General features: G+C 47.0%; 1 protein-coding gene across 11 annotated transcripts in view; it reads left to right on the top strand.

The window, feature by feature from the left end:
• Positions 1 to 26,630, top strand: part of LOC146772219 (uncharacterized) — a 53,106-nt gene that overhangs the window by 10,177 nt on the left and 16,299 nt on the right. For 8 of the 11 annotated variants that reach the window (XM_085640027.1, XM_085640029.1, XM_085640031.1 and 5 more), the window contains exons 3-6: positions 3,463 to 3,669; positions 6,748 to 6,945; positions 13,108 to 13,308; positions 21,513 to 21,707. In XM_085640027.1, coding sequence (XP_085496153.1) covers positions 3,463 to 3,669; positions 6,748 to 6,945; positions 13,108 to 13,308; positions 21,513 to 21,707 — 801 coding nt within the window. The remainder of the gene's footprint in view (positions 1 to 3,462; positions 3,670 to 6,747; positions 6,946 to 13,107; positions 13,309 to 21,512; positions 21,708 to 26,630) is intronic. The other 3 variants (XM_085640033.1, XM_085640037.1, XM_085640034.1) reach the window with 1 other exon arrangement.

The raw sequence follows: 26,630 nt of genomic DNA on the forward strand, positions 1-26,630 counted from the left end.
GGTCAAATTCACTGTTACCACTCCAACGTAAGCAGTTTGTTATTCCAACTCATCATTTTTTTTAAATATTCACACATATTGAAAATAAAAATGTATTCATTAAATATAAATCAGGTTTTCAAAACTATAAATACACTTCCCTCTTTAATATCCCAAAATATAAACACCAACAAACAAATGAAATGAATAAACACATAAAAATGAAACGGTATTGATATTAAATGAATTATTAAATAAAACAATTACAATTAAAACAATGCATATAAAACACACAATTTTACAATTAAATGATCAATTAATTAAAAATCACAGATAATTAAAATATGTTAATTTACATATCTTCCAATTCAAAATATACAAAATGAATTATTAATTAGAAACAATAATTTACATTTTAAATAACTTCTCACCCAAATTCCCTACAAACTGAACAATCCGCTACTAAATTAATCTCTCTAAATACATATGCAAAAAAATTACATTTCATATTAAAAATTAAACAAATACTATTATAATAATGCCTTGTGAAAGAATAGCTAATATGTATGTCTAATAAAAAACACATTTTTTTTCCAGCTGTCTTAAAACATTATATTCAAGGATATTGAAAATCATTATATGTCTAAAAAACATATTCTTAACTTCTATAATGTGTCCCACAATATTTTTGAGTAGACCATCTTTTTGACTGTTTTGTATTACAATATATTTTCCACTATATTTTGGTAATTCACCGTGTAGAGAAGAAGCCTTAACAAGTCTGCTTCTCCTGTCCCTGGCATCCACTAAAAGCACAGACTTGGCATGCTGGGGGGCGCTCCTGCATCCTGGCTAGCGCGCATATGGAGTTATTTAGAATCCAGCGTCTAAAATTCCAGACCCAAAAAACAAGTACAAATAACATTTGTGTCGTGTGTCCCCTGTATTTTTGCACCTAATGTGAACTTCTGTGCAAAATAAATAAATAAAACTCCTTTGCTTCATTGTCGCGCTCATTTTTCGATCCTTTTGTACTTTTTTATGTCATAAATTCCAAATAAGTGATGTTGGCAAGTGTCTGGGCAGAGTGGAAATGATCACAATTTGTGTTTGAGTCCTGTTTGGTAATAGTGCTACGACGGGCACTGGTGCAGTTTCCTTCCTTCTCGTATTCTTCACCGGGAGGCCTCTTTGAACCAACAAGTCGGAAAAAGTTGGGGAAGGGAGAGTAATTTTATTTTTGGGACCATGGTTTTGAGTTTTCCTATTTGATATAATAATGCTTAGAATTACAGTTTTACTCTTTAAAAATGTAGCTTTGTTCTGGTGTTTCTCAAAGTGCTTGGGGACCACTGTGCTAGACGTGATTGCGTTACCCAGCCTAGCAAGAGATTGGCGGCTGTCTGTCCTTCTGTGACACTTGAGGGCCTGTTTATGATTTGAGTGCTGATGTCTGAAGTGGAAAAAAAACAATTGATGGACAGAATGCAGAACAATGCCATACATTCACCCCAGTACAGAGATCTGGGCCTAAATCCATCGTTTTTTTGCTCACCATGCCATTCCAGTTTGAACCCAGCAATATGCAAATCAGTCTTGACCCTGTGCCTCATGGGAACAGTCCAGCCCGAACTGCCAAGCCAGGTCCTCCCTGGACTGGAAACAAGCATCCTGGGACCGGTTTCGGGGTTTCACCACTCTTCAGCCAGGATAGCTTGATTCCAGTGGCATGGGGAGCACGGGACTCACGTCTGAGCATACCCGTCCCACTCGGGGTGACAAATGCAAAAACAACAGTTGCTGGACAGAGTGCAAAACAATGCCATACATTCACCCCAGTACAGAGATCTGGGCCTAAATCCATCGTTTTTTTGCTCACCATGCCATTCCAGTTTGAACCCAGCAATATGCAAATCAGTCTTGACCCTGTGCCTCTTGGGAACAGTCCGAAGTGGGACATCGGTACAACTGTCGCCAGGAGGATCGTCTCTGTTCCTTGTTACTTATGTATTTTTAGCAGGATTATTCTGAAAGTAACGAGAAGGGATGATCCTCCGTCTGTTGTTCTCTTTAATGCTGCTGTTTGCTTGTCGTATGCAGAGGAGGTTATTGTGTGATTTCAAAAACCGGTTTATTGCTGGTGAAGATTGGTCTTAAAATATATTTGGATTAGACTATCAAAAAATTATAGGAAAGTAACGCTTAAGCTTTAAAAAATATTTTTTCTGGATGAAAGTGTTAATTTGATATATTTCAAAAGGATCTTCAATTGCAAGCCCATTGGTGGATCGGGTGATTGCATGGGCAATCGTTCAGGTAATGGCGGCACATTATAGATGCAATTATTGATATGGTGCTGCTGTTTTCATAAAAGGATCTTTTTGGCAGTAATCTTCACCAAGAACTCAAAGAGAGAGTCGCCACGAGCATAATTATTTATCAAAGTGGGCTTTTTGGAAATTGATTACATCTTACAAGCCAACATTCCAACTTGACATTCTTCGGTTGCCTGAGTGCACCTACCTGAGAGCACACCCTCCTGTGGTGGCAGGTGTAAATTTACTGCATGCCACTTCATGATCAGAGACTTCACGTGAGGAGTGCCATGGTGCCCTCTTGCGAGCAGTTTAGAGTTTAAACTATCTTTTAGCTATCCGTCCTGTTCCTAGCTGGGAATGCTTCTTGGGAGCGAACACCCAGGGACTCCCTATGTCCTCAAGTCCAGGACATGGGGATCTCTTGCATTCAGTGCTTCCAAATTCAGGATTATAAGTCGGATGCACAAGGCTTTGTTTCTTGAGGGAACTGTCTGGCTGTTGCAATCTAAGTATGCTTATTTGTGGTTTAGAACAGGAAGGATTCATTGCAGAAAATTGCTTTTGTGACACTAGGTGAAACAAACTCTCACCTTTTAGGGAATGAACAACTGATGTCTAGCTTGAATTTTCAGGCATGTTTTCATGTTGTGTTCCTCTTTCAGGTGTGAACTTCTTCTGTTTCCACTTTGAATGACCCAATAGTAAAGTAACTGAATATGGGTGGTGAATTATTAGTATGACGATAACACAGTGGCATCCTCTTTATCCTACTATTGCCTATTCATTCCTGTTTCTCTAGATTTGTTTGCAGGTTTTTTGTTTATAAAATCTAATGCTCATTTTTTCTGTTTTTGTGTAATTTGTGTAATTTTGAAATCGTGTCCCTAAACCTTCTTAACATCAAATTCCGGGTGGTCAATCACTTAGCAGAAAGACCTGGAGGGTTTCTATAACGTGAGAATGGAAGTGTTCAACTGTCTTAACTGCGTGCTTCTTAGTTATTTTGTCAAAGTAATGCTCACTAATTTCTCTGCGTTATGCATGAGCTTGTTGGCTCTTGGTACCTATTCATTTCTTGGGCTTTGAGGGGGTTATTTCTCCCTAAACCCCCTCCAAAGCATGCCCTGATTAATCGTCATGCGGCCCAACTTTTTACCTTCTGCAGGATATCTTAAGGTGCAGTGAGAAGAGTCGGGGAGCAGAGGGAGCAGCGCCTCCTCAGCGGGACAACCAGAGGGAGGAGGCTGGGGAGAAGAAAAAGAAGAAATCCTCATCGGCCCACTCTACACCCCCCCTGCACAACTCAGCGGGTAGCAATGGAAAGCCATCACAGACGCCGCCACAGCAGGCGACAGCGGCCCAGAACTCCACGGTGAGCAGCGTAGCCATCACTTGCTTCACTTGTGTCAAATACGCAAGACTCTACTAATCACTGTTTCTAAACACGCCGTAGTTTGAAAATCCTTGTGTTCCTAAGAAACGCCACAAAGTTGCGGTGTACATTAACCAGTTACATAAATACACATATGCAATTATAGACCTTGTCTATTCTGATTTGTCTAGTTTTTTAAATGGTGATTTTCCTCGCTATTTTCTCAGTGTTGTTTTGTTTCAAACGGTATTTCATTAAGTTTCTAATGACAACATGCAAATATATTTTAGGTTGACCTCAGTACATTATTATAGTTTTTTATTGGTGTTTGTCTTTGGCATTATCTTTCTTCTTGTGGAACATATGATTTGCATGTTAGAATATTTGGTGTATGAAAATTATGAGCCTGTGTGCTCCAGTGCTTTCCAGTCCTGCTTCTGGCTTAAGTGACCAGTTATTGTTATCGACACTTAGAAAGCATACTATCACCTTACGGGTACCCTGGCCCTATAATACGTGTGCCCAACTGATCACAGAGGACGTGGATCAAAGTTGGCAGAATAGAGTTGAAAGCGTGGTAGGGATCATGCTCCGGGGTAGAGCAATGTCTTCAGCCTTTTTCTAAACCGAAGAAGATCTTCCAACTGTCTAATCTCCGGTGGGAGATTGTTCCAGAGCCGCGCTGCTTCGATGCTAAAAGCCCTACCTCCTGATTTTGTTCTTTTAAATCTGAGCACTCTCACCAGTTTAGCGGAGGGAGAGCTAAGGCTCCGGGAGGGGGCATACCTAGCAAATTCGTTCTGCATTGGTTTAGGTCCAGCACCATGCAGAGCTTTGAACACTGTGCAAAGATACTTGAATTGTATCCTTTCCAATACTGGGAGCCAGTGCGGCTCCGAAAGAGTCTGAGAAGCAGATGAGCGTTGTGGCCTCTTAAGGCTAGCTCCAAGCTATGATCATTTTGTTGGTTTTTCGTATGTCACTGAAAGCTCAATTTTCTCCCAATATTTAAAGAATGGCGCTTTCTGTCGCCGAGCTCTGTGGTTCTCGTCCTCGTCTCTGGCATCAGACGCTTTGCCCTGAATGTGGTCTTCGGTGCTGAGATCTGATTATTCTGCCCAAGTTATTTATCCATAATGCTTTCTGTTGCTTGATCTCATAAGGTCTAAATATCCAGGACTTTTACTCTGGGCCCGCGTCAGGTGTTACCAAAATGATTTGAGGGATGACCATTGGCCGCGTAGTTTGCCCCCAGGTTTAACTCTTGCCCGAGTCTGCGATGGTCTAGGGCAGAGCTTTCCAAAGTGGGTGTCGCGACACAGTACTGTGTCACCCCCCCATGCATGGGTGTGTCGCGCGACGATGACGTCTGCGGGCATATTAGGGCGAATGCTCTCGAGACTCTTGTGTGTTTGCATTCAGTGATGCAGGAGTACAGCGCCATACGCAGAGGAAGGAGAGCGTGAGCTGAGCGCGCGGCCTTGTTCCCTTTGAGACGTAGAGACCACGAAGCCGCATCTGCTCCCCAGGCACTCGGTAAGCTAAATCTGCAAAAGTTTAAAATCTGTTTGGGCATGCACATTGGGTCACTCATTGGAAAGCGTAGGGCTGAGTCTGGGCGCTTTAAAGGGTGTTTTGGACGAACGGGACGTAGAGATGGCATAGAGCTCACAGAACTCGTGAGTACAACGTCCGAGCTCCTTCGGCTTGTTCTGGTGAGATCGATGCCCGTGCCCTCGATGTCCCTCCCGCTTAAAAGCTCAGCTGCAGGGCAATAAAGGGTCAGTAATCGGATTATCTAGGTTTTAAAACAGAATCAGTTAAACACACGCTTCCATGTATACATTAAAAGAAGCACAGCTTCAGCCCTCTCCCGTGCCTGCCCCCGTTTCAGTTGACCCTGTCATCAGTGGCTTGTAATCAGTGGTGAAACTCTGCGCTCCCCCGATGGCTGACACCTCCATGCCTGAAATCCTGGGCTCCGGGTCCCTTTTCCCTGGTCCACTCTCGCGCTCTGCGGCTGGGAGCGGCGGCCCGCGGGTGGGAGGGGGCTCCTGCAGGGAGCGGGCCTTGTGGCGTCACAATGGGGCTCCGGGGCCGCAGGGAGCACATTCTGGAACGGGCTGAAGTAACACAGGGCTCCGCAGGCCGAGTGGGGGGTGGAAACAATGCCAGGGAGCCCCGGCCCAGGGGCCAGGGGGTCCTCACCGCGCGCCTGCACCCTCGGCTGTGGCACCCACGGCTCGGGCGCAGCCGGTGGACTTTACCAAGCAGCGGGTCACGGTCCTGGCTCAAGCCTCACATGCATCACAAGGCGGCCGTGTGCTGGTAGCTTCACATGCAGGCAAAGGTCATTCACTGCCTAGCGCCGAGCTAGAGAAGATGGGTACAGACTAAATATAATAAAAACACAGTGACACAATGAAGGGAGGCGGTCGAGTTAGGCCACATGTTTAAAGACACCCGAAGTGGGGCATGTGTCAATGTGTGCATCATTATATTCTTGTTTCAGGCACAAACCTAACCTTGCTTACACCCAGATTTGACAGTCACTAGAACAGATTCACAATTGCTTTATTAACCTTCCTGCTTTCTCAAATTTGTTTGAAAATGCACCATTTGCCCACAATTTTTTCAAACTTTTCTCGGGTGGGGGGAGAACCCCCCCCAAACCCCTCTTAAGTGGTTCGGGCGTGCTTGATGCGGTCGCTCACATTACCATGTTGCTAGGTGGAGATTGTCTAAAAGGTGTGTCACCAACATGAAAAGTTTGGAAAGCTGTGGTCTAGGGTTTAAGTCCACTCTCCGTCGCTCAGTTAGTAGGATATGGTACATGGTCTTTGGCTCTGGTAAGAAGATCAGGGATCTGGTAAGAAGCCCATGGACTTCTACCAAGTCCGTGTTATCTGAGAAGTTGTTCTGGCAGAGATGCCTCTTCTTGGCATTTAATACCCTGGACATAGATAATGCAGCTCGGGGTTCTGTGCTCGGCCCCTGGCTCTGATTTACACTGAGCGTGCTGACTGCCGAGGCTTTCTTTCTGCAACACTGTACTGACCTTTGTATTTTGCCACACAGTGGAAGGCAGGGGATGATTGCAGAGCCGTCTGGTCTCAGGACGGACTGGTGTATCCAGCTCGCATCCACTCTGTGGATGAGGAAGAAGGCAGCTGCCTGCTCGTGTACGAAGGCTACGGAAATGAGGAAGAGCAAACACTAGAGAACCTGCTGCCACCAAGCCCACCTGGAGACGAGAAGACAAAACCGCGGAAAAGGGTAACCAGCAACCTGCTTTTTAATTCTTTTTGCTGGTGTTACTCCTGTTGTGAAGATTACCCTAACACTGGGCCACTGGAATTATATGACATAGGAGGACCAAATTATGTAGCAAAAAAAGGCAAATTATGCGGCATAATACGGCACATTATGTGACCATATCACTACACTATTTTGTTCTTGTCTTTTTACACATGTTAACACTGCCTGGACAAAGGTTCCACCTCATTGGTACCAGTTTAACACTCAAATGCAACAATAGGCAATCAGAAAGGTGACCAGTGAACTTTTGCAAGAGACTTCCACTTAGTGGCAGCACATGTTACTACATGTGGAGTAACTTTTGATCTGCATAACCTGCAAAATATGAAGCTAATGTTAGATTATGTTGCAAATCCATAATTCTCGTGGCCCTGCCCTAACTTTTACCATGCATATCTGGTTACAGCAGTTATTTATCTCTCAGGTATTGCTGAAGCAGCTGCAAAGCAAGTTTTATCTCTCTGTACTCTCCCTGCCTCTCTTTCTGTCACTCACCCTTGCCACTTTCTCTTCCTGTTCTCTATATTTGTCTTTCAGTTCCTCCTGCTCGTCCCCCATTTTATTTTCCCTTTTCTCTTCCTCTCTCTCTTTCTCTACAACTACATCTGTTTCTGTAACTCTCATTCTCAAAGCTTCTTTTGCTCCAGGTCTCTCTCCTTTCCGTCTGTGTCTCTCTCTCACACACATGCACAACCTCACACTTACATTGAACAGGTATCAGCTGTGCAGCATTCCATTACGTACAACCCACGAAGCTCCACTTCTTGCTTCGCTCGTGCTCACCCCAGGTACAGCCCTTTCAGCAGTGCAAGCTTCACTCACACACTGGTCAGCAGGGACAGTTGACAGAAGTGGAGGCCTCCCTCACTTACAGAACAAGTGCAGCACCGGCAGCAGTGCAATGTATTCTTACAGAACACCCAGCAGCGGTGCAAGCTTCACTCCTATACTGATCAGCAGGCACAGTCGGCAGCAGTGGAGGCTTCCCTCACATACAGAACAAGTGCAGCACCGGCAGCAGTGCAATGTATTCTTACAGAACACCCGGCAGCGGTGCAAGCTTCACTCCTATACTGATCAGCAGGCACATTCGGCAGCAGTGGAGGCTTCCCTCACATACAAAACCACTGCAGCACCGGCAGCAGTGCAATGTGTTCTTACAGAACACCCAGCAGCGGTGCAAGCTTCACTCCTATACTGATCAGCAGGCACAGTCGGCAGCAGTGGAGGCTTCCCTCACATACAGAACAAGTACATCACCGGCAGCAGTGCAATGTGTTCTTACATAACACCCGGCAGCGGTGCAAGCTTCAATCCTATACTGATCAGCAGGCACAGCCAGCAGCAGTAAAGGCTTCCCTTGTGTTGGAAGGCGGACCTCGGGGGAGTCAGAGAGACCACCCAGGGGGGCCCCCACACTTAACGAAGTAGCCGAGCGTTGCTGAGAAGCCTCCTAGGAGAGGTCCTTCTCCTATACCGTACTAGCACAGTAACACCACCACACAGGACTCGAGGATGTTTATCAAGATGAGCAATTCTTTATCAGCATTTAGGAAGTTACGGTTATCGATATATACAAGGGGGGATCGAGGGATCCGCAAGAGTCTCAAAGTCTTTGGTCGGGACGGGGTAGCGGGACAGTCTTTGGTAGCAGTTGGGTACGAGGGTACCTTAGGCCCAGTTCTTGATCCTCAAGCTGGAGGGACTCCGTGTCTCGGAGTGATCGAGCCGCGACGGCGTGAGCAGGGCTCTGGTGGTCAGTTCGTGGAGCTTGAGCCGCGACTAGGTCAGCAGGGCTCTTAAGGTGGTTCAGTTCAGCTCGTGCCGCGACGACGTCAGCAGGGCTCTGGGAGAGGCTTCAGCGTGGTTGGGCCGCGACAGCGTCAGCAGGGCCCCGATGTTCCGTGAGGTTCCTTGTCTCAATAAGGTGGAGCCGCGACGCCGTCAGCAGGGCTCGTGGTATGGTGTCAAGCAAGAGTTCTTCTCCGTAGGGTCAGCCGCGATTCCATCAGCAGGGCTCTTGACTCCGGGATACAACTACTGTCCCATTGCGGGGTTGCCCCAGATATAGGTCTGGAGCCCTTTGATGTCCGGACCCTTGCGCCTGGGGGGGGCAGAGAGGCCGGGCTGGGAGAGGCCAGACGCCCAGCGGGAGAGGCGCCAGGCCCGGAGAGGCCGGAGGACGATCGCACCTAGGTGTTGAGGGACGGTGGGGGTCCCATCGAAACTCTACTCCTCCGGGAGTGGTGAAGTGGCCATGCGGTGCCCCCTGGCCAGATCTTGGTGCCTCGATGTCGGGGCTTCGCTGGGGCCGAGGCCGGAGGGAGCCGGGCTGCGTGGGCTGGTGCGTGGAGCAAGCATGGGGGGGGGACCCCGAAGGGATGAGGGGTCCCTGTGCGGCCTGGAAAAGGGGGCCGCTGAGGCGGGTGTAGGAAAATGGGTACAATCCAAGAGGGACCTCGAAGGGAGGAGGGGTCCCTGGCGGCCTGACAGGGCGGCCCGTGTAGGCTGGTGCGGGGGACGAGCACAATCCAAGAGGGTTAAGACCACGCCACGAGGCCGGGTCCAACACCTTGCATACAGAACAAGTGCAGCACCGCCAGCAGTGCAATGTATTTGTAAGACCTGGGGTCTCAAGGCCCTAAGGGGGTAACGTGACACGAGCGGCTGGGCACCCAAAGGCTTGTGTGTAAAGCGACCATACAACACGCACATCCACTGAGGCAAGGAACGCACACAATAAGGGACGCCACACTCTAGAGATTTATGCAAATAACTCAAGTTTATCCAAGCAGTTCGAGATAAATGCAGTTCATGGGATAACAGGGCAATTCATAAGATATATATGCACTTCATGAGATATAAATTCAGTTAATGAGATGACAAGGGATATTCACTTATGTCAGCGTTTGATCCGCCAGCACCATATTCACCAGTATGACATTCACCAGTACCTTGTATATTTTACTCCCCGTGGTAGGGTTTGGGGATTGTATCGCCACTCCTGGGGGCGTGCAGGGACCCAGGGCAGACCTCGCGGGCCTACCGCTACCTTGGGACAAATCTGACGAACACCTTCAGAGCAGAGCATTAGAACATAGCGCCACTCGTAACCAGCACGCAGTGCATACTTCAGAGCAGGGCATTAGAACATAGCGCCACTCGTAACCAGTAAGCGGCGAATACTTTAGCGCTGAGCATTAGAACATAACGCTACTCGTAATCAGTAAGCAGTGAATACTTCAGCACTGAGCATTAGAACATAACGCTACTCGTAATCAGTAGCAATGAATACTTCAGAACGGAGCATTTAGAACATAGCGCTACTCGTAATCCATAGCAAGGAATACTTCAGAACGGAGCATTTAGAACAGAGCGCTACTCGTAATCAATAGCGATGAATACTTCAGAACGGAGCATTTAGCACAGAGCGCTACTCGTAATCAATAGCAATGAATACTTCAGAACGGAGCATTTAGCACAGAGCGCTACTCGTAATCAATAGCAATGAATACTTCAGAACGGAGCATTTAGAACAGAGCGCTACTCGTAATCAATAGCAATGAATACTTCGGAACGGAGCATTTAGCACAGAGCGCTACTCGTAATCAATAGCAATGAATACTTCAGAACGGAGCATTTAGCACAGACGCTACTCGTAATCAATAGCAATGAATACTTCAGAACGGAGCATTCCACGGAGCACAACGAGTCGTACGGAGCGAGCCTCTCGTACTCCGGTGCAGTTCGAGAGACACAAAGTTCCTGAATAGTCAGTGGGGAACAAGGGGCGAATCCCTCGGAGGGGTCTCTCTGTCGTGGTGACCAGGGGACTCCCACGGAGAGGGAACCCGGGCTCAGGGTGCGGTGTGGCTCCCAGCCTGTAGGGGGCGCACCGGGGTCAGTCCCAAGCCTCCGGGCTTACCTTGCTCGACGTCGGGAGGCGTCCACACCGGCTCCGAAGTCCGCAGGCGATCCTGTTGCGACGGGGGCCGGCCACGACCTCACGCGCCTTCACCAAAGCTGCGACGGCAGCGACGGGGCACCGGGCTTCTCCTCGGGCCTCGCGACGATGAGGGGCACTCTTACGGCCTCCGGGCCGCAGCGGTGAGCGCTCTTCAGCCTCCACGCCACAGGGGGGGGCTCAAATTAAGCTGGGGGGCTCCGCGCTCAACGGAGCACGCTGCCGGGGAACCCAGGCCAGGTCAGGGAGCGCAGGGGTCACAGCGCTAAGACCTGGTTGATCCTCAGCGATACCACAATCGGTTAGGTAGGTAGTTTCAAGGTTCAGTCTGGACACGCAGTCTCAGCATTCAGTTCCGGCAATCAGTTGCTCTTTAAAAGTCTTGATGGCGCAGATGTATCTGGCGCCCTTAAGGGGTTCTGTTACAGGGGGGTAGGGGGTGAGTTGGCGACTAGGACCTTCCTAGTCAGGCTGGGCAGAGGTTCCCTGGGTCCTCCTACTGCTGGGCAAGATCAGTGGGTTTCACAGGATCCCTCACACACTTAAGAGGCAGCACCTAAATCCTGTCACTCTCAGAGGCATAAGTCCCTGGCTAGGCCCTACCGCCTACACTCCTGCATGGATTCTCCAGCTCTGCTTTACCCCACTGGCCAACTGACTAGAAAAAGTTCCTCCCCTCACTTATGTATCCCTAGGTCAGGTGACCTCTAGCCAAGGCGGCAAAAGTAAAACCACACCTCCCTTCTAGAAGGTTCCAGCACATTCCAGGAGCTTCCCCATTCTACCTATGGGACAAAAAAGGCGGGCTGGTGTCGCAACATTGTTGTGGGGTTCCAGCCAGCTCCTGGCAGCTAGGGTGCTACTAATAAAGACCACTCTGCAGTAGCAGGGGCCTGTGGCAGCCATCTTGGGAGAAGGGAGCACCTGCACCTTAACACTGATTGGCAATGAAAAGGCGCCCGGAGACCTAAGTCCAACATCAAAAGGAGGGTGGAAAAATGAGGCACGATCAAAAATAAATGGGGAGACCACCCTAGGGCTGACTGGTCCAACAGTATTCTTACAGAACACCCAGCAGCGGTGCAAGCTTCACTCCTATACTGATCAGCAGGCACATTCAGCAGCAGTGGAGGCTTCCCTCACATACAGAACAAGGGCAGCACCGGCAGCAGTGCAATGTGTTCTTACAGAACACCCAGCAGCGGTGCAAGCTTCACTCCTATACTGATCAGCAGGCACAGTCGGCAGCAGTGGAGGCTTCCCTCACATACAGAACAAGTGCAGCACCGGCAGCAGTGCAATGTGTTCTTGCAGAACACCCAGCAGCGGTGCAAGCTTCACTCCTATACTGATCAGCAGGGACAGTTGACAGAAGTGGAGGCTTCCCTCACTTACAGAACAAGTGCAGCACCGGCAGCAGTGCAATGTATTTTTACAGAAAACCCAGCAGCGGTGCAAGCTTCACTCCTATACTGATCAGCAGGCACATTCGGCAGCAGTGGAGGCTTCCCTCACATACAGAACAAGTGCAGCACCAGCAGCAGTGCAATGTGTTCTTACAGAACACCCGGCAGCGGTGCAAGTTTTCTTGACACAGAAGACACATTGTTATACAACAGTTAAAGAGTGGACTTAAAAGAAGGATAATTTGTTATGTATTGCTAATTGCATTCAGCCTTTTTTGCTTTTGCACACAGTATGTGGTGTGTTTTTCTCCTGTAAGATTTGGAAGTAGCGAATGGGTGTCTGTTATCCGCTTGTACAATGGCACTGCTGCAACAAAGCTATCCATGAAGGTACAAGCACAAAGGTACATCTTTTGCTTCGGGTGTTAGAGGATTTGCCCAGATGTTCATTTCTACATAAGGCGCCTTGCTCAATGCCTCACTGTAAGCCTCCCAGGCAGCTGTAAATCCCTGCTTGTATTTCTGCGTTCTCACCGTGTGTGGGTAAAGTCCATGAGTTTGGGGCATATATACTCATGCAGCTTCACGTGCCTCTACTTTGAGTGTGGTCAGGTCAAAATGCAACTGTTTAATCAACTGTTCTCGAGGGTTTCTCATGCCTTCATGATGATGAACCCCATAGGATCATAGTCTCCCTCAGAAGTCCCAGCCTTGCGATTTCACGATCTCTGCTTTCCTTTTTCTCATCAGTGGAAGATTGGAGATGCCTGCAGCGCTGTGTGGTCTGAAGACGGCTGCGTCTATCCTGCCACTGTGAAGTCAATCGATTATGAGGCTGGAACCTGTGTGGTCATGTATGATGGCTACGGCAACAAAGAGAAACACAACTTGGATGAGATTGTGTCTGTCTGCAGCAGCAGCGACGAAAGCTCCTCTCCGACGATGACACAAGTGAGTGACAGTAGGCTAGTTTGAGTCCACATCCTTCCGCTTTAGCGGACTGCGCTTAGAACTGGGGAATGGCAAAGTATTAGCTGGGGCGCGAGCTGACCAAGGTCCTGGTCATGGGAAGCCTGTGGTGACACTCCTTGCTGGTGTCTGTTATCAAGGTTGTTGACAGAAGGAGGGACTAACAGTGTCCCTGGCAGGAGAAGGGCTCACCGCATGACTGGTTGAAGTACGGTCTGCCAGCCTTACTGACTCGAACAGAATCTAGCAAAGGTATTCGCAGAAGCAAGGTATAACAAAATGACGGGAAGCAGCGAGGCAACAGGATCCAGTTGGTACGGCGTCTGACACCTTTTCTAGCAAAAGTGGTGTCTAGGAGTGTTACTGGCAGAAGGGGGGACTAACAATATTACTAGCAGAAGGAGGGTCTAACAGTGTTACTGGCAGAAGGAGGGACTAACAATATTACTAACAGAAGGAGGTTCTAACAGTGTTACTGGCAGAAGGAGAGATTAACAATATCACTAACAGAAGGAGGGACTAACATAACAATACTACTAACAGAAGGAGGGACTAACGGTGTTACTGGCAGAAGGAGGGACTAACAATATTGCTAACAGAAGGAGGGACTAACAATATTACTAACAGAAGGAGGGACTAACAATATTACTAACAGAAGGAGGGTCTAACAGTGTTACTGGCAGAAGGAGGGACTAACAATATTACTAACAGAAGGAGGGACTAACAATATTACTTACAGAAGGAGGGTCTAACAGTGTTACTGACAGAAGGAGAGTCTAAGAACGTTACTGACTGAAGGAGGGTCTATCAGTGTTTTGAGCAGCAGGAGGGATTACCAGTCCTGCGGTAAGGAGGAGGGTCTAACCACACTCCTGGCAGACTCTGAGTCTAAGATAGGAAAGATTCAGTAATGTTTGCCATGATTGCCGTCTCAACAAGGGGAGAGTAGGTTTCCCAATATTTGCTACTTTTTCTTAAATTGTGCAGATTTCAACTGAAGCGTAACACAGTCACTGCTTCCTAATGTATTCATACATCTTTTATTACTTTGTATCATAATCAGTTGTGAAAAAAATGTTTCAATAATGATGTTTGACTTCCTATAATTGAGGCAGAAATGGAATTTCGACTCCTCTTTTGGTGTTTATTTGTTTAGCAAACAAAGGGCTACATGCATCAAAATTGTAAAGTGCGAATACCTAATTGCGAATTCCTGAGAATCGCATTTAGGTAATCGCAATTTACATGGTAGGAAACTAAGAGTTTCAGATAGCGATTCCTAGGGGTTCGCAAATCGCTCTACCTCATTAATATTAATGAAGTAGATCTCAATTTGCGATCCCCTAGGAATCGCAAAAATCACGGGGATGGTGGCCTGCAGAGGCCAGCAGACCACCATGTCCATGATTGCTTTTAAATAAAGCAATCTTTTTTTAGGTCGAGGACTACCGGTCTGCCGAAGGCAGAACCGGAAGTCGAGATTTAATGTTTTCTAGAGTGGCTATTTAGCCCGCCTCTCTTTTAGCTTCTCCTCCATTGGCTGGCTTCCTAAACGGAGGCCAGCTATTGGAGGAGAGAGCCGTCCCTCCAAATAGGCTCCGTCTTTTTCAGATTCGGGGGCGTGTTTCTGCTGTTCTTTCCACTTTTTAGCCACGCCCCTTTAGAACAGCAGGAACACGCCCTCGAATCTGAAAAAGTTTCGAAGCTTCAATCCGCCATTTTTTAGGACTCACCAGAAGCTCCGAGGGCGTTGCAGGCGTTTGTCTCCTACAGGGGTAGACTTTCGGACGAAGTGGAACACCAGATCGGGGAAGGCTGAAATGTCAGGTAATTCCTAGCTCTTTATTGTGGGGGTGAGCGGATTGCCGGCCCTGACGCAAAGCTTGTCCCCTGATGCCAAAACATGGCCTGTGACCCGGGGCAGTGAAGGGTGGTACAACGCGTGTGTAAGCAGGGCAAAGTGAAATGATGCAGCCGCCATAAACTTGGATTATTAAACTGAATCCCATCCGTAGTTTTTACACCTAGTTTTACCACAATATAAACTGTTCTTACTCCTGGGCCAGTGTGACGTTTACATCTCATTGGCTGATGCCCGCGCTGAATTGGATCACACCGTTGTCCTTCCTCCAATTAGCTTGCAGGGGAGTAAGGGGATCGTGTGCACACGCGCAGTTAAAGGTAGGTGTGAACAACAACTCGACCTTTCTTACTTTTGTAGGTTTCAGAAGAGAGAGTTGCATCCGCTCATGGTCAGTTTTCAGAAAGTACACAGGACAAGAAAACCCGAGAAAGAGAAGCGAATGGAAACCCCCCCGAGCACTGCTGCCTCCCCCTCGGTTCTCGTCAGGCGCGCGCCACATGCCTCGAGTTAGTGCTGGAAAAAACAACTCTTTTCAAGGCGCACGCCACATGCCTCGGGTCACTCCGGAAAAAACACAGCTCTTTTCACACGGCCACAAAACACTGAACACTAGCAAAGCACGGGGCGCCTATCTGTGTACAAGCAGCGCGCGGCCCTCCTCGTGCTGGGCGGTGAGTCACTGGGAGGACGGGAGGCTCCGGGGCAATGACGGGAACCCGGGGCGACCTCAGCAAGGGGGCGGGACCCCACACTGACCACAGCCTCACTCCCCTTCATACAGCTTCACTTTTTCCTCCAACACCATCAACCCCTTTGCAAGAAGCTGGTTCTGAAAACAAACCGAAGGAAAACCAGGTTACTAGCGCTGAAAGAATATTGGCGCTATAGTGAACGTTTCTTAGCGCTCCAGAGACTTGTTAGCATGTACTTTGAAACTATTTAACGTCAGGGTTCAGGGGCTCCCCGGAATACTCCACCACCTGTACATACTTTGAAGCACTGACCACACACGGTCTCAAGCTTTGCCCTTACATTTTTTATTCATTAATTCATTCAGGGTGTTTTATATGGCGAGAACAAGACTCGAGGGTATCAGAGCGCTGCACATATGATTGAAAGAGCACAAAGCTAGACAAATAACTGAAAACAGGAAGGAAATCAACACCTTAACTAAAGCATTGATCAAAAGCTGTAGGATCAAATTAAATGGATATGGCGTGTTGTGACAGAGCCTGTGAGTTACATGTCAGTCATTCATTTATGAGGCGCTGTGCTGGACTCTCCAAGATGGTTTCCCGAGTCTGCTCTGAGCTCCATCCTTTCCAGTCACCAGGGGGAACTATGTTTAAGTGGCGTTCCACTGGGATGCATGCGCTTTTGCCAATACTTCATTTGTGTAAAAAAACAAAAAAAAGTGCCTGGGCTCCTATCGGGATGCCAGTGCACTTTGCACCACATATGCTATTCTGCCACTAAAAGTAACAACACAACTACTAGCCATCACACTCCTACACGTGTGACCATTCGGACCATGCCCCCAAAGCAATAAGAATAGCTTGGACAGCAGGTGACTCATGTTTAATGAATATGTAATTAATAATTAACTGTTGCTATGGAGGGCATTACTGTTCACCAGTTCCATTACACATGGTTTATTCGTTTTTGTAGCCACGAGGAGATTAAGTAATTTGTCTCGAATCACAAGTGGTTGAGCAGACGCCGAGATTCGAAACCGGTTCCTCAGTTTCAAATTCGACGGCGCTGGCCATAACGCCACATCCCTTAACGTCTTCCTAATGTTTACATCTCTTGGTCTTTAGGGTGTTGTAATGTTTCCTATATCTCACTACCTCACAACAGCCCTCTCCCTCACTATATCACTGTTTCACTACCTCACTCTCTCTCACTACATAACTCTCTCTACCTCACTACTCCACTCTATCTCACTACCTCCCTATCTCACAACTTCCCTCTCTCAAAACATCACTACCTCACTCTCTAGCTCACAACCTCACAACTTCACTCTCTCACTCACTACCTCAATCACTCTCTATCTCACTACCTCACTCTTTCTATCTCACTAACTCACTTTCACTCTCTCTTTCACTACCTCTCTCTCTCACTACATCACAACATCACTCTATGCTTATATATCACTACCTCACAACATCCCTCTCCCTCACTACCTCACTCTCTATCTCACTACCTCACTCTCTATCTCACTACCTCACTCTCTATCTCACTACCTCACTCTCTATTTCAATACCTCACTCTCTCTCTCTATCTCACTACCTCACTCTCTCTCTGCTAATGCAATAGGTATCACATATGCAAAAAAAAGCTAATGCCAATAGAAATGACAATGCCATTTATTTAGGGATACAAAAATGATAAAAAAAATAATGAGCAATACCAATAGCTCTACCTATAATATTGCCGAGACCATTGCATTGTAAATGCTTGTTATTCCAGTGCACGTTAGACACCCAGACGTGAACCTGCACATTTTACACTTTTCCCAGCACGTGGCTGAACCTCCAGTGGTCACACCTCTATTAACTAGCCACAGAACAGCGCACACACCTCTCTCATAGCACTCGCCAGTCCCCTGGATTCAGCAACACCTCTCTAATTCACAGCACTACAAAGCCAAGACCGTGTGCAAAGGAGCTATATTGAAACAAGTTTCTTTAAAAAAACTAAAAGGCAGTGGGACACCCCTACACACACTACAAAGGACTACCAACTCTGCACATTATTCAAACTAATTTGACCCGCCACCAGGCTGCAAAAGGCATGGAATGTGCTCACCGTACTTTGTGTTATGTTTATGACTAGCCGACATTTTGGGAACGTTTCACGACCGCAAATCGAGTGTCATTTAACTCCCAGTAGACATTTGTTTTTTAGCAAATGCCGTAAGGTGTGGATCCCTGGTATTTAGATTCAGGTGCTAAAGTCTCCTGACATTCTTTAGGACAGTCAAAATACACTGAAACCGAGCCGGGGTGGTGTTCTGCCCCGTGGGAGAAGATCTTCGCATGGGTATTTTTATAGCACCTACTACCACTGATGAGGCGCTGAGGTGTTTAGTGCAGATATTTTCAGGGTTATATCTCGGAGGAAAATAGTGGACTGGACAAAAATATTCAAAGGGGTCTGAGAAATATAAGAATAACCTCTTATTTGAATGCATTCAATGTGCTAATATTATGGACAGCAGGTGACTCATGTTTAATGAATATGTAATTAATAATTAACTGTTGCTATGGAGGGCATTACTGTTCACCAGTTCCATTACACATGGTTTATTCGTTTTTGTAGCCACGAGGAGATTAAGTAATTTGTCTCGAATCACAAGTGGTTGAGCAGACGCCGAGATTCGAAACCGGTTCCTCAGTTTCAAATTCGACGGCGCTGGCCATAACGCCACATCCCTTAACGTCTTCCTAATGTTTACATCTCTTGGTCTTTAGGGTGTTGTAATGTTTCCTATATCTCACTACCTCACAACAGCCCTCTCCCTCACTATATCACTGTTTCACTACCTCACTCTCTCTCACTACATAACTCTCTCTACCTCACTACTCCACTCTATCTCACTACCTCCCTATCTCACAACTTCCCTCTCTCAAAACATCACTACCTCACTCTCTAGCTCACAACCTCACAACTTCACTCTCTCACTCACTACCTCAATCACTCTCTATCTCACTACCTCACTCTTTCTATCTCACTAACTCACTTTCACTCTCTCTTTCACTACCTCTCTCTCTCACTACATCACAACATCACTCTATGCTTATATATCACTACCTCACAACATCCCTCTCCCTCACTACCTCACTCTCTATCTCACTACCTCACTCTCTATCTCACTACCTCACTCTCTATCTCACTACCTCACTCTCTATTTCAATACCTCACTCTCTCTCTCTATCTCACTACCTCACTCTCTCTCTGCTAATGCAATAGGTATCACATATGCAAAAAAAAGCTAATGCCAATAGAAATGACAATGCCATTTATTTAGGGATACAAAAATGATAAAAAAAATAATGAGCAATACCAATAGCTCTACCTATAATATTGCCGAGACCATTGCATTGTAAATGCTTGTTATTCCAGTGCACGTTAGACACCCAGACGTGAACCTGCACATTTTACACTTTTCCCAGCACGTGGCTGAACCTCCAGTGGTCACACCTCTATTAACTAGCCACAGAACAGCGCACACACCTCTCTCATAGCACTCGCCAGTCCCCTGGATTCAGCAACACCTCTCTAATTCACAGCACTACAAAGCCAAGACCGTGTGCAAAGGAGCTATATTGAAACAAGTTTCTTTAAAAAAACTAAAAGGCAGTGGGACACCCCTACACACACTACAAAGGACTACCAACTCTGCACATTATTCAAACTAATTTGACCCGCCACCAGGCTGCAAAAGGCATGGAATGTGCTCACCGTACTTTGTGTTATGTTTATGACTAGCCGACATTTTGGGAACGTTTCACGACCGCAAATCGAGTGTCATTTAACTCCCAGTAGACATTTGTTTTTTAGCAAATGCCGTAAGGTGTGGATCCCTGGTATTTAGATTCAGGTGCTAAAGTCTCCTGACATTCTTTAGGACAGTCAAAATACACTGAAACCGAGCCGGGGTGGTGTTCTGCCCCGTGGGAGAAGATCTTCGCATGGGTATTTTTATAGCACCTACTACCACTGATGAGGCGCTGAGGTGTTTAGTGCAGATATTTTCAGGGTTATATCTCGGAGGAAAATAGTGGACTGGACAAAAATATTCAAAGGGGTCTGAGAAATATAAGAATAACCTCTTATTTGAATGCATTCAATGTGCTAATATTATGAGAATATACATTTTATTTTACAATTTAATTTACAACCGCGGTGAAACTATAGAATTGTTGCAAAATGTTTAAGATGCGATTGTCAGATATGCCTTTTTATGATGGGCACATGCTGATGAGCTTTGCAGGGGTCAACAGGGGGTAAAAGACATTGTCATTTACAATGCCATTACTTGATTAATGCTTCACGAAGGAAAGAAAACCCAATATTTTCAATGACAATAGCTCAAAACAATGTCATTGCGAGACCTATTGCATTGCAAATGCTTGTTTTTGTAAAGCAGCCCGTTTTCCATAAAGGAAAACGAGATGCTTCACAAAAAGTGAAATAAAAAGTTTTCTTTTAATTTTTTAAGAGCAGGCAGTGGTCCATGGGACCACAAAAAACGCTGCAACAAACATTCACAAAAGGGGAAGAGGTCCCTTGCGGACCCCTTCCCATTTGCGAATGGGTTACAAACTACTTAAAGTAGGTGGTAAAATGCGAATGTTTTGCAACCGCATTTCAGTCACAAAACATTCTTACATACCGATGAGATTCGGTATTTGGAAGGGACGCCCTAAACACACCCCTTCCTAATAGCTAATCGCAAACCCATTTTGCGATTTGGTAACAGGTTACCGAATCGCAAAATAGGGCTTGCTGCATCTGAAAAGCATTTTTTGCGTTCGCAAACAGGCTGATTCTGCGAGTCGGCCCGATGGTGAAGGCAAATATGCTTGATGCAGGTGCCCCAAAAGGACTTTAATCCCAATAATGTTCTTTAAATTCATCCATGATCTATCTGAGAGCTATCACTTTAGGATGTTACCAAACTTAGTCAACACAATTACCTCACATACTGCAAAGAAAAAGTTGTGCTATAATTTGTTGAGAATATGTTGTCTTCAAATTGTTTCGCTGGTAAAGATCAAGGGGTCAAAAGTGCATTGGTTCAGAGTTGTAAATAACTGTGCCACGGGGTTGGTTTGGACTGCGAAGACCCCTCTTTTTCACACTCTTTTTTTTTTTTTCTTATGTGAACATCTCAATTCAGCCCTCTAGGGAAGGACCTTTGGGAGCTGCAGGTTTTTGCATCTATTTAATTAAATTAAGATATGCAGAATGCGGCTTTGGTTTTTGTTTTAGGATTGTCAATTCCCCGGCACAAGGGTACACACCTTGGTATTATTACAAAATTAACCAAAAGTTATTTTCTGAACTGGGTAAATCTGGGTTCAGAAGGACCACAAACCTGGGTTTGTATACAGGGTGTCTCTCTCTCATCTGGTAAACCTTCATCATTTCTATTATGAGCCCTTTATAAAGAAGATGCCACGGAGTGATCCGCCAACCCTGGGACTTTGCTGTTGCTTGTAATTTACTAAGACTGTGTCCTAAGAGAAACACTGAAGCGAGTGAGTGTTCTTGTTTCAAGGTCTGAATATCTTCTCTCTCTTTGATCACTCAGTGGAAGGTGGGCGACCGCTGCTCTGCGCTGTGGTCCGGGGATGGCCGCGTGTATTCAGCTGTGATTAAATCAGTCGATGAGGCGGCGGGCACCTGCGTGGTTGTGTACGACGAGTATGAAAACGAGGAACAGCAGAACCTGGTGGATTTGCAGCTTACCGGCCGCAGCTCCACCGACACCAAGAAAAACCGACAGGTGAGCAACATGGAATGCTGGGCCGGTGCTGTGGGAGCCCAACTCGTGTCTGCTAGTGCGTGTTTTGTGGCCTAAAATATACCTTACTAACTTACAGCCTGGAGCCCTGCCATACCTTGGCCTCCTACTGTGAGCGTGAGCAGCTGAACCATTTTTAGGTCGAGGACTACCGGTCTGCCGAAAGGCAGAACCGGAAGTCGGAGATTTAATGACTTGGAGAAGAGGGGCTTGAACCCGCCCCTCTTCTCCCCTGTTCTCCATTGGCTGGCCTCGTAAATGCTGGCCAGCCACTGGAGAAGAGGTCAGTCACTCCGATTAGGCCCCGTCCTTTTCGGATCGGGGGGCGTGTTTTTTGCGAGAAGTCTCAAGGAGGAGACATCAGCAAAACACGCCCCCGAATCCGAAAAGGACGCGGCGTTTCTCCGAGGCATTTCTGCTCTGCCTGCCTCGGAGAAAGGCGGTGGTGTGCGGAGGAAAGCGAGGGTTGAGAGAGAAAAAGATAAGAGAAGCACACTACGAGATAGCGAGGCCACAGTACACATATTATCAGAGAAAGTGAGTCTAACGAGGGAATCGTAAAGTCTGTACAGAGACGGGCTGAAGAGATAAAAGATACGAGTGAAAAAACACAGATTCTTGAGGGGGGCGGGGCAGTAAAAGAATCAGACGATTAGAAGCCCGGGATAGCAAACCATACGGGTTAACAATTGCCACGCACAACAGGCTCGTCGCCTAGTCTTATTTTTGAGGGACGACTCGGCATCGTGTTAATAATTTGTGTGGACTGCCCTTATTTTTCATCTCATTCCCTCCATGGAAACTATATTTTCTACAGTTGGCTCGAAATGTACACACCTTACGAACACTGTCTCTTATGATAGGTGTTAAACGCGGGACACTTTAATCCACACGCCTTTGCTTTAATCCCCTCCTCAATCCTCCACCACCCCCCGGGGTGCAGGGACTTCCGTCGGCTCCCCTCCTAGTTACGAGCCCGGCGGTGGCTCGCACGCTTATCACGAAGCGCAGGAGACGGGATCCGACGGTGGCCGGCACGCTTCCCTGGCTGGGCGGAAGTGGAGCACGCTGGGCCCGGAAGAGAGTCTGGCAGGCAGTAGGCGATAGTGAGTCATGAGACCTTAGAGCAGTGATACCGGGCATTGAGCAATGTGTACGGAGGAGCGCGTTCCAGCACACGCGTGACGTCAGCAGATCTCTGACTCACCCACCGACGCGCAGTACCGGTGACAGAGAAACCGCACTACTATCTCTGTTACCTAACAGGGCCAGCAGCCCGTCCACAGAAACTCGTAGCCTCTCCCGGCCTTGGACACGCGGTAAAGAGTTAACGCGTTGCACCCGCGATGATGTATTCCTGTCTTTTTATTAGCATAGTGACGTGACTGCAACAAGTATGTGGTGTATGCGTTTTAAACGTAGCTTCACTGTTTAGTTTATCATCAATGTAAAACGCACCTGGTGGTACCTCTATTCTGTTTTTTTTAGGTTCAGCCAGTAAGCGGTGTCACCCATTGAATATCTGTAAACCTCGCAGAATGTCTCACTGACCAGCCATAGGGGCAGCACAAAACCGCACCTGAACGCCCAACCCTGTGGGAAGCATTGAGGCGCATTCAGGAGTCCCTGGGCTTCAAATGTAACCCACAATGGCAGCCTTTCACCACTGGTGGCCTTAGGCTTTACCACACAGTTCGACTCAAAACTGGGCACCGAGTACACCCCTTTAGCCCTCTGTTCTCTCGGCAGCAAAGACAAGTATCCCAAGACTTTCTCAGGGAGGCAGTGTGGGATGAAACTCTATTTAACATCGCATCACAACTAATAAATCATTGATTACTGAAGAAGAAAAACACTTTATTGCCGACACACAGCTAAAACTTACATAGTAAATGAGGTGGGCAAAAGAACACAATGCACATAGTTATCGGTGGGGAATAATTCTGTTTTGGTGTTATTCCAAGGTCCTCCACATGTAGTAAGCCAGAAATCAGTTCATAATACAATTAGGCCGTCCAATGGCTGATATGCACTATCTCCTCCTTCTATCCCATGCTGAAGTTCTGTCACTACTAATGTACGTAAAGGGTTGACGTTCTTATGTAACCTGTTTATAGCTGCCTCGTATTACTTATTTTCCTCCCCCAACCTTGGATGTGCAGTGTACCCTGAGGGTGTAAACAACCACCACACTGATGCACTGGGACATAAGGGAGGAGACATTGCTCCTACTGGTGTGTGGACTCTGAAGAACAGCTCAACAGACTTAGAGCCAGCCCCACTGGCTCTCACAAAGGACCCCAAGGTGTCAGTTTATGTGCAGGTTCGAGTCTTCAGTTCTCGAGACACAGCGCAGCAGAGGCACGCTTCTACAGAAGATGCACACGGCGTACTCAATGCAGAGAAACACATTTTTGTTGCTGGATCTTCCTCAGGCCCAGACTCAAGACAAGTACCCAAACCACATCATAGTCCTCTTCCCCCCCCCGCCCCCCCGGATTAGAGCGGTGAACTCGGTGAAGGGTCTGGGATGCGCAACTGCATATTGTGGTTGAGCGTTTCTTCTAGCATCAAGACATCACAGGCACTTTACCTTCTTTACATGGAACCATTAAATGCAGTTGGGATATTCTTTAGTGCCAAGCTGTCACAAGTGCTTCTGCTTTCTTTGATGAAACCGACAAATAAGGTTGAGATTTTCCTTAGCATCAAGCCATCTGAGCCACTTCTGCTTTGTCAGTGAGTGAGCTACTTCTCTGTCGACATACGTCCACAGAGAAGTGGGCGTCGCGCAGTTAGACTCGGATATGCGAAGGAACGCCGACCTGTTTGGCAAGTTTCCAAAATATTACCGGATTTTCCCCACTTCGTTTTCAGATAAAGCAGTATTTCTCTATGCTTACGTTGTTTCCTCTGCCGTTCTCAGACTTTCATTTTAGTGGCGTGCAGGCAGCCTGAGTCTCGCGGAGGTATATGGGGATTTCTCAATGTGAAGATTGTTCTTAAGCATCCCCGAGATGCGGCAAGCCATGTTTATCTCTCTACGGCAGCTGCTTGCATTGCATATTTGAGTTTGGGTACTTACTAACCCTGCCCTAGCTTGTATGGTAGGTTTGTTTACTTTAGAGGCTCAACACAGATTAGTTTTAATTTTAGGGATGCATGTTTGCTCTAATCTGGCAGGGCCGATTTGGCTCTTTATCCCACCGAGGTTACAGTCCCAGTTCCCCCAAATTTCAGTTGCATGTAAACGAGAAACCCTCAGTAGTTACTCAGATGCAACCGAAACGGTAAATAAAATTTTGATTTATTAATCTTTTTTTCCCTAACGTAGACACTTTTTCCACCATTCATTGAATGACTTCACGCAAAATCATGCAACCACGTTTCGTATGTTGAAATAAAAGGTATACGTTTTTCTTGTCACAGATTAAGTGTAGTTTTAATATCGTTATAAGCCTGCAATAGATGCGCGTTACAGAACGAACTTCAACAAAAGAAGTCAACGTTACAATTAAACAGAAACCTACATTGAGGTTAAAAACACGATTTCGCCATACAGTTGGGAGGGGGTAGGCTTAAAGTTTCTTTGCCCTGGTTAATTTGGCCGGCCTCGCCACCACCCCCACTCGGAGAGATTAATGGAGCAAACTAGCTGGTACGAAGTGAAAAGTAATCAAGGCAACTCTGTATGGGGCGGGGGAGGAGAAACACAGTGTAAATAAACAGTCTCACTCTTCTTAAATGCTTCTGGGGTTGGGAAATGTGGCGTAGCACAAGGCTTGTTTACGCCTCCCTTCCCCTCTGCAAGAATATCACCGCATCTCAAAGAAGAAGACGTACAAAACAAATGAAAAAAGAAATCCTGTATATAAAAATAAATAATGCACACTGTTAGTAAAGCATCTGCGATGCATAGTAGGAAAAATACGTTTTGTCTCCTTTAAGTCACTGGTGTGTTTTTTAACACATTTGCCAGATGCAGTGGTTGACTGCCCCCCTGCCCCCCATCAGGAAGGAGGCATGTGTTCCAGCAACAGCCAGATAGCTAGAAACACTTTAAAGCAATCGATTTCATGTTTTTTAGGTCGAGGACTACCGGTCTGCCGAAGGCAGAACCGGAAGTCGGAAGATTTAATGTTAACTAGAGTGGCTATTTAGCCCGCCTCTCTTTTTGCTTCTCCTCCATTGGCTGGCTTCCTAAACGGAGGCCCGCCATTGGAGGAGAGAGCCGTCCCTCCAAATAGGCTCCGTCTTTTTCAGATTCGGGGGCGTGTTCCTTGCTGTTCTTTCCACTTTTTAGCCACGCCCTTTTAGAACAGCAGGAACACGCCCCCGAATCCGAAAAAGTTACGACGCTTCCAGCCGCCATTTTCTTGCTGTCGTCTGGCCGTGAGGATCCATCCGTCCGCGCCGTGTTGTTGTGCTGGTGGTATAGAGAATCTGCTCCTTCATAGTGATTCCCTTGTTTTAGGACTGCCTTCAGTGAGATGACGTTATTGGCCAGCGCCGCCGGTATTGTTCTTTTTTCACTCCCCGTTGCTCTTTCTCTGCCCCCTGCCTTGCCTCTCCTTCCGTTACCCCTGTCTGCCTGTATTTCCATCCCTCTCGAGTATCGTAGTTTTGTTAAAGTGTATTTTGATTCTATATGGTTTTTCTTTGCCTCAGTTGTGCCTACTACCCGCGAAACTCGCCCCTGTGTCAGGCAGTGTTTGCACGGAGTCTCACGGTTCCACTTATTGGACCGGGAAAAGTAAAGCGAAGAAAGTGAAAGGCAGAGCAGCCCTCGAGGGCCGGCAAACAAAACCGACCCCGCGCCCAAGTACTGCAATATTGTCAGGTGAAATATGCGCTACATCAACGGCAAAAGGATACCCTTTCAGCGCAGAGAATGGGTTTCCGCTA

Source organism: Triturus cristatus, chromosome 12, assembly GCF_964204655.1.
Source record: "Triturus cristatus chromosome 12, aTriCri1.1, whole genome shotgun sequence".
NCBI classification, from domain to species: domain Eukaryota; kingdom Metazoa; phylum Chordata; class Amphibia; order Caudata; family Salamandridae; genus Triturus; species Triturus cristatus.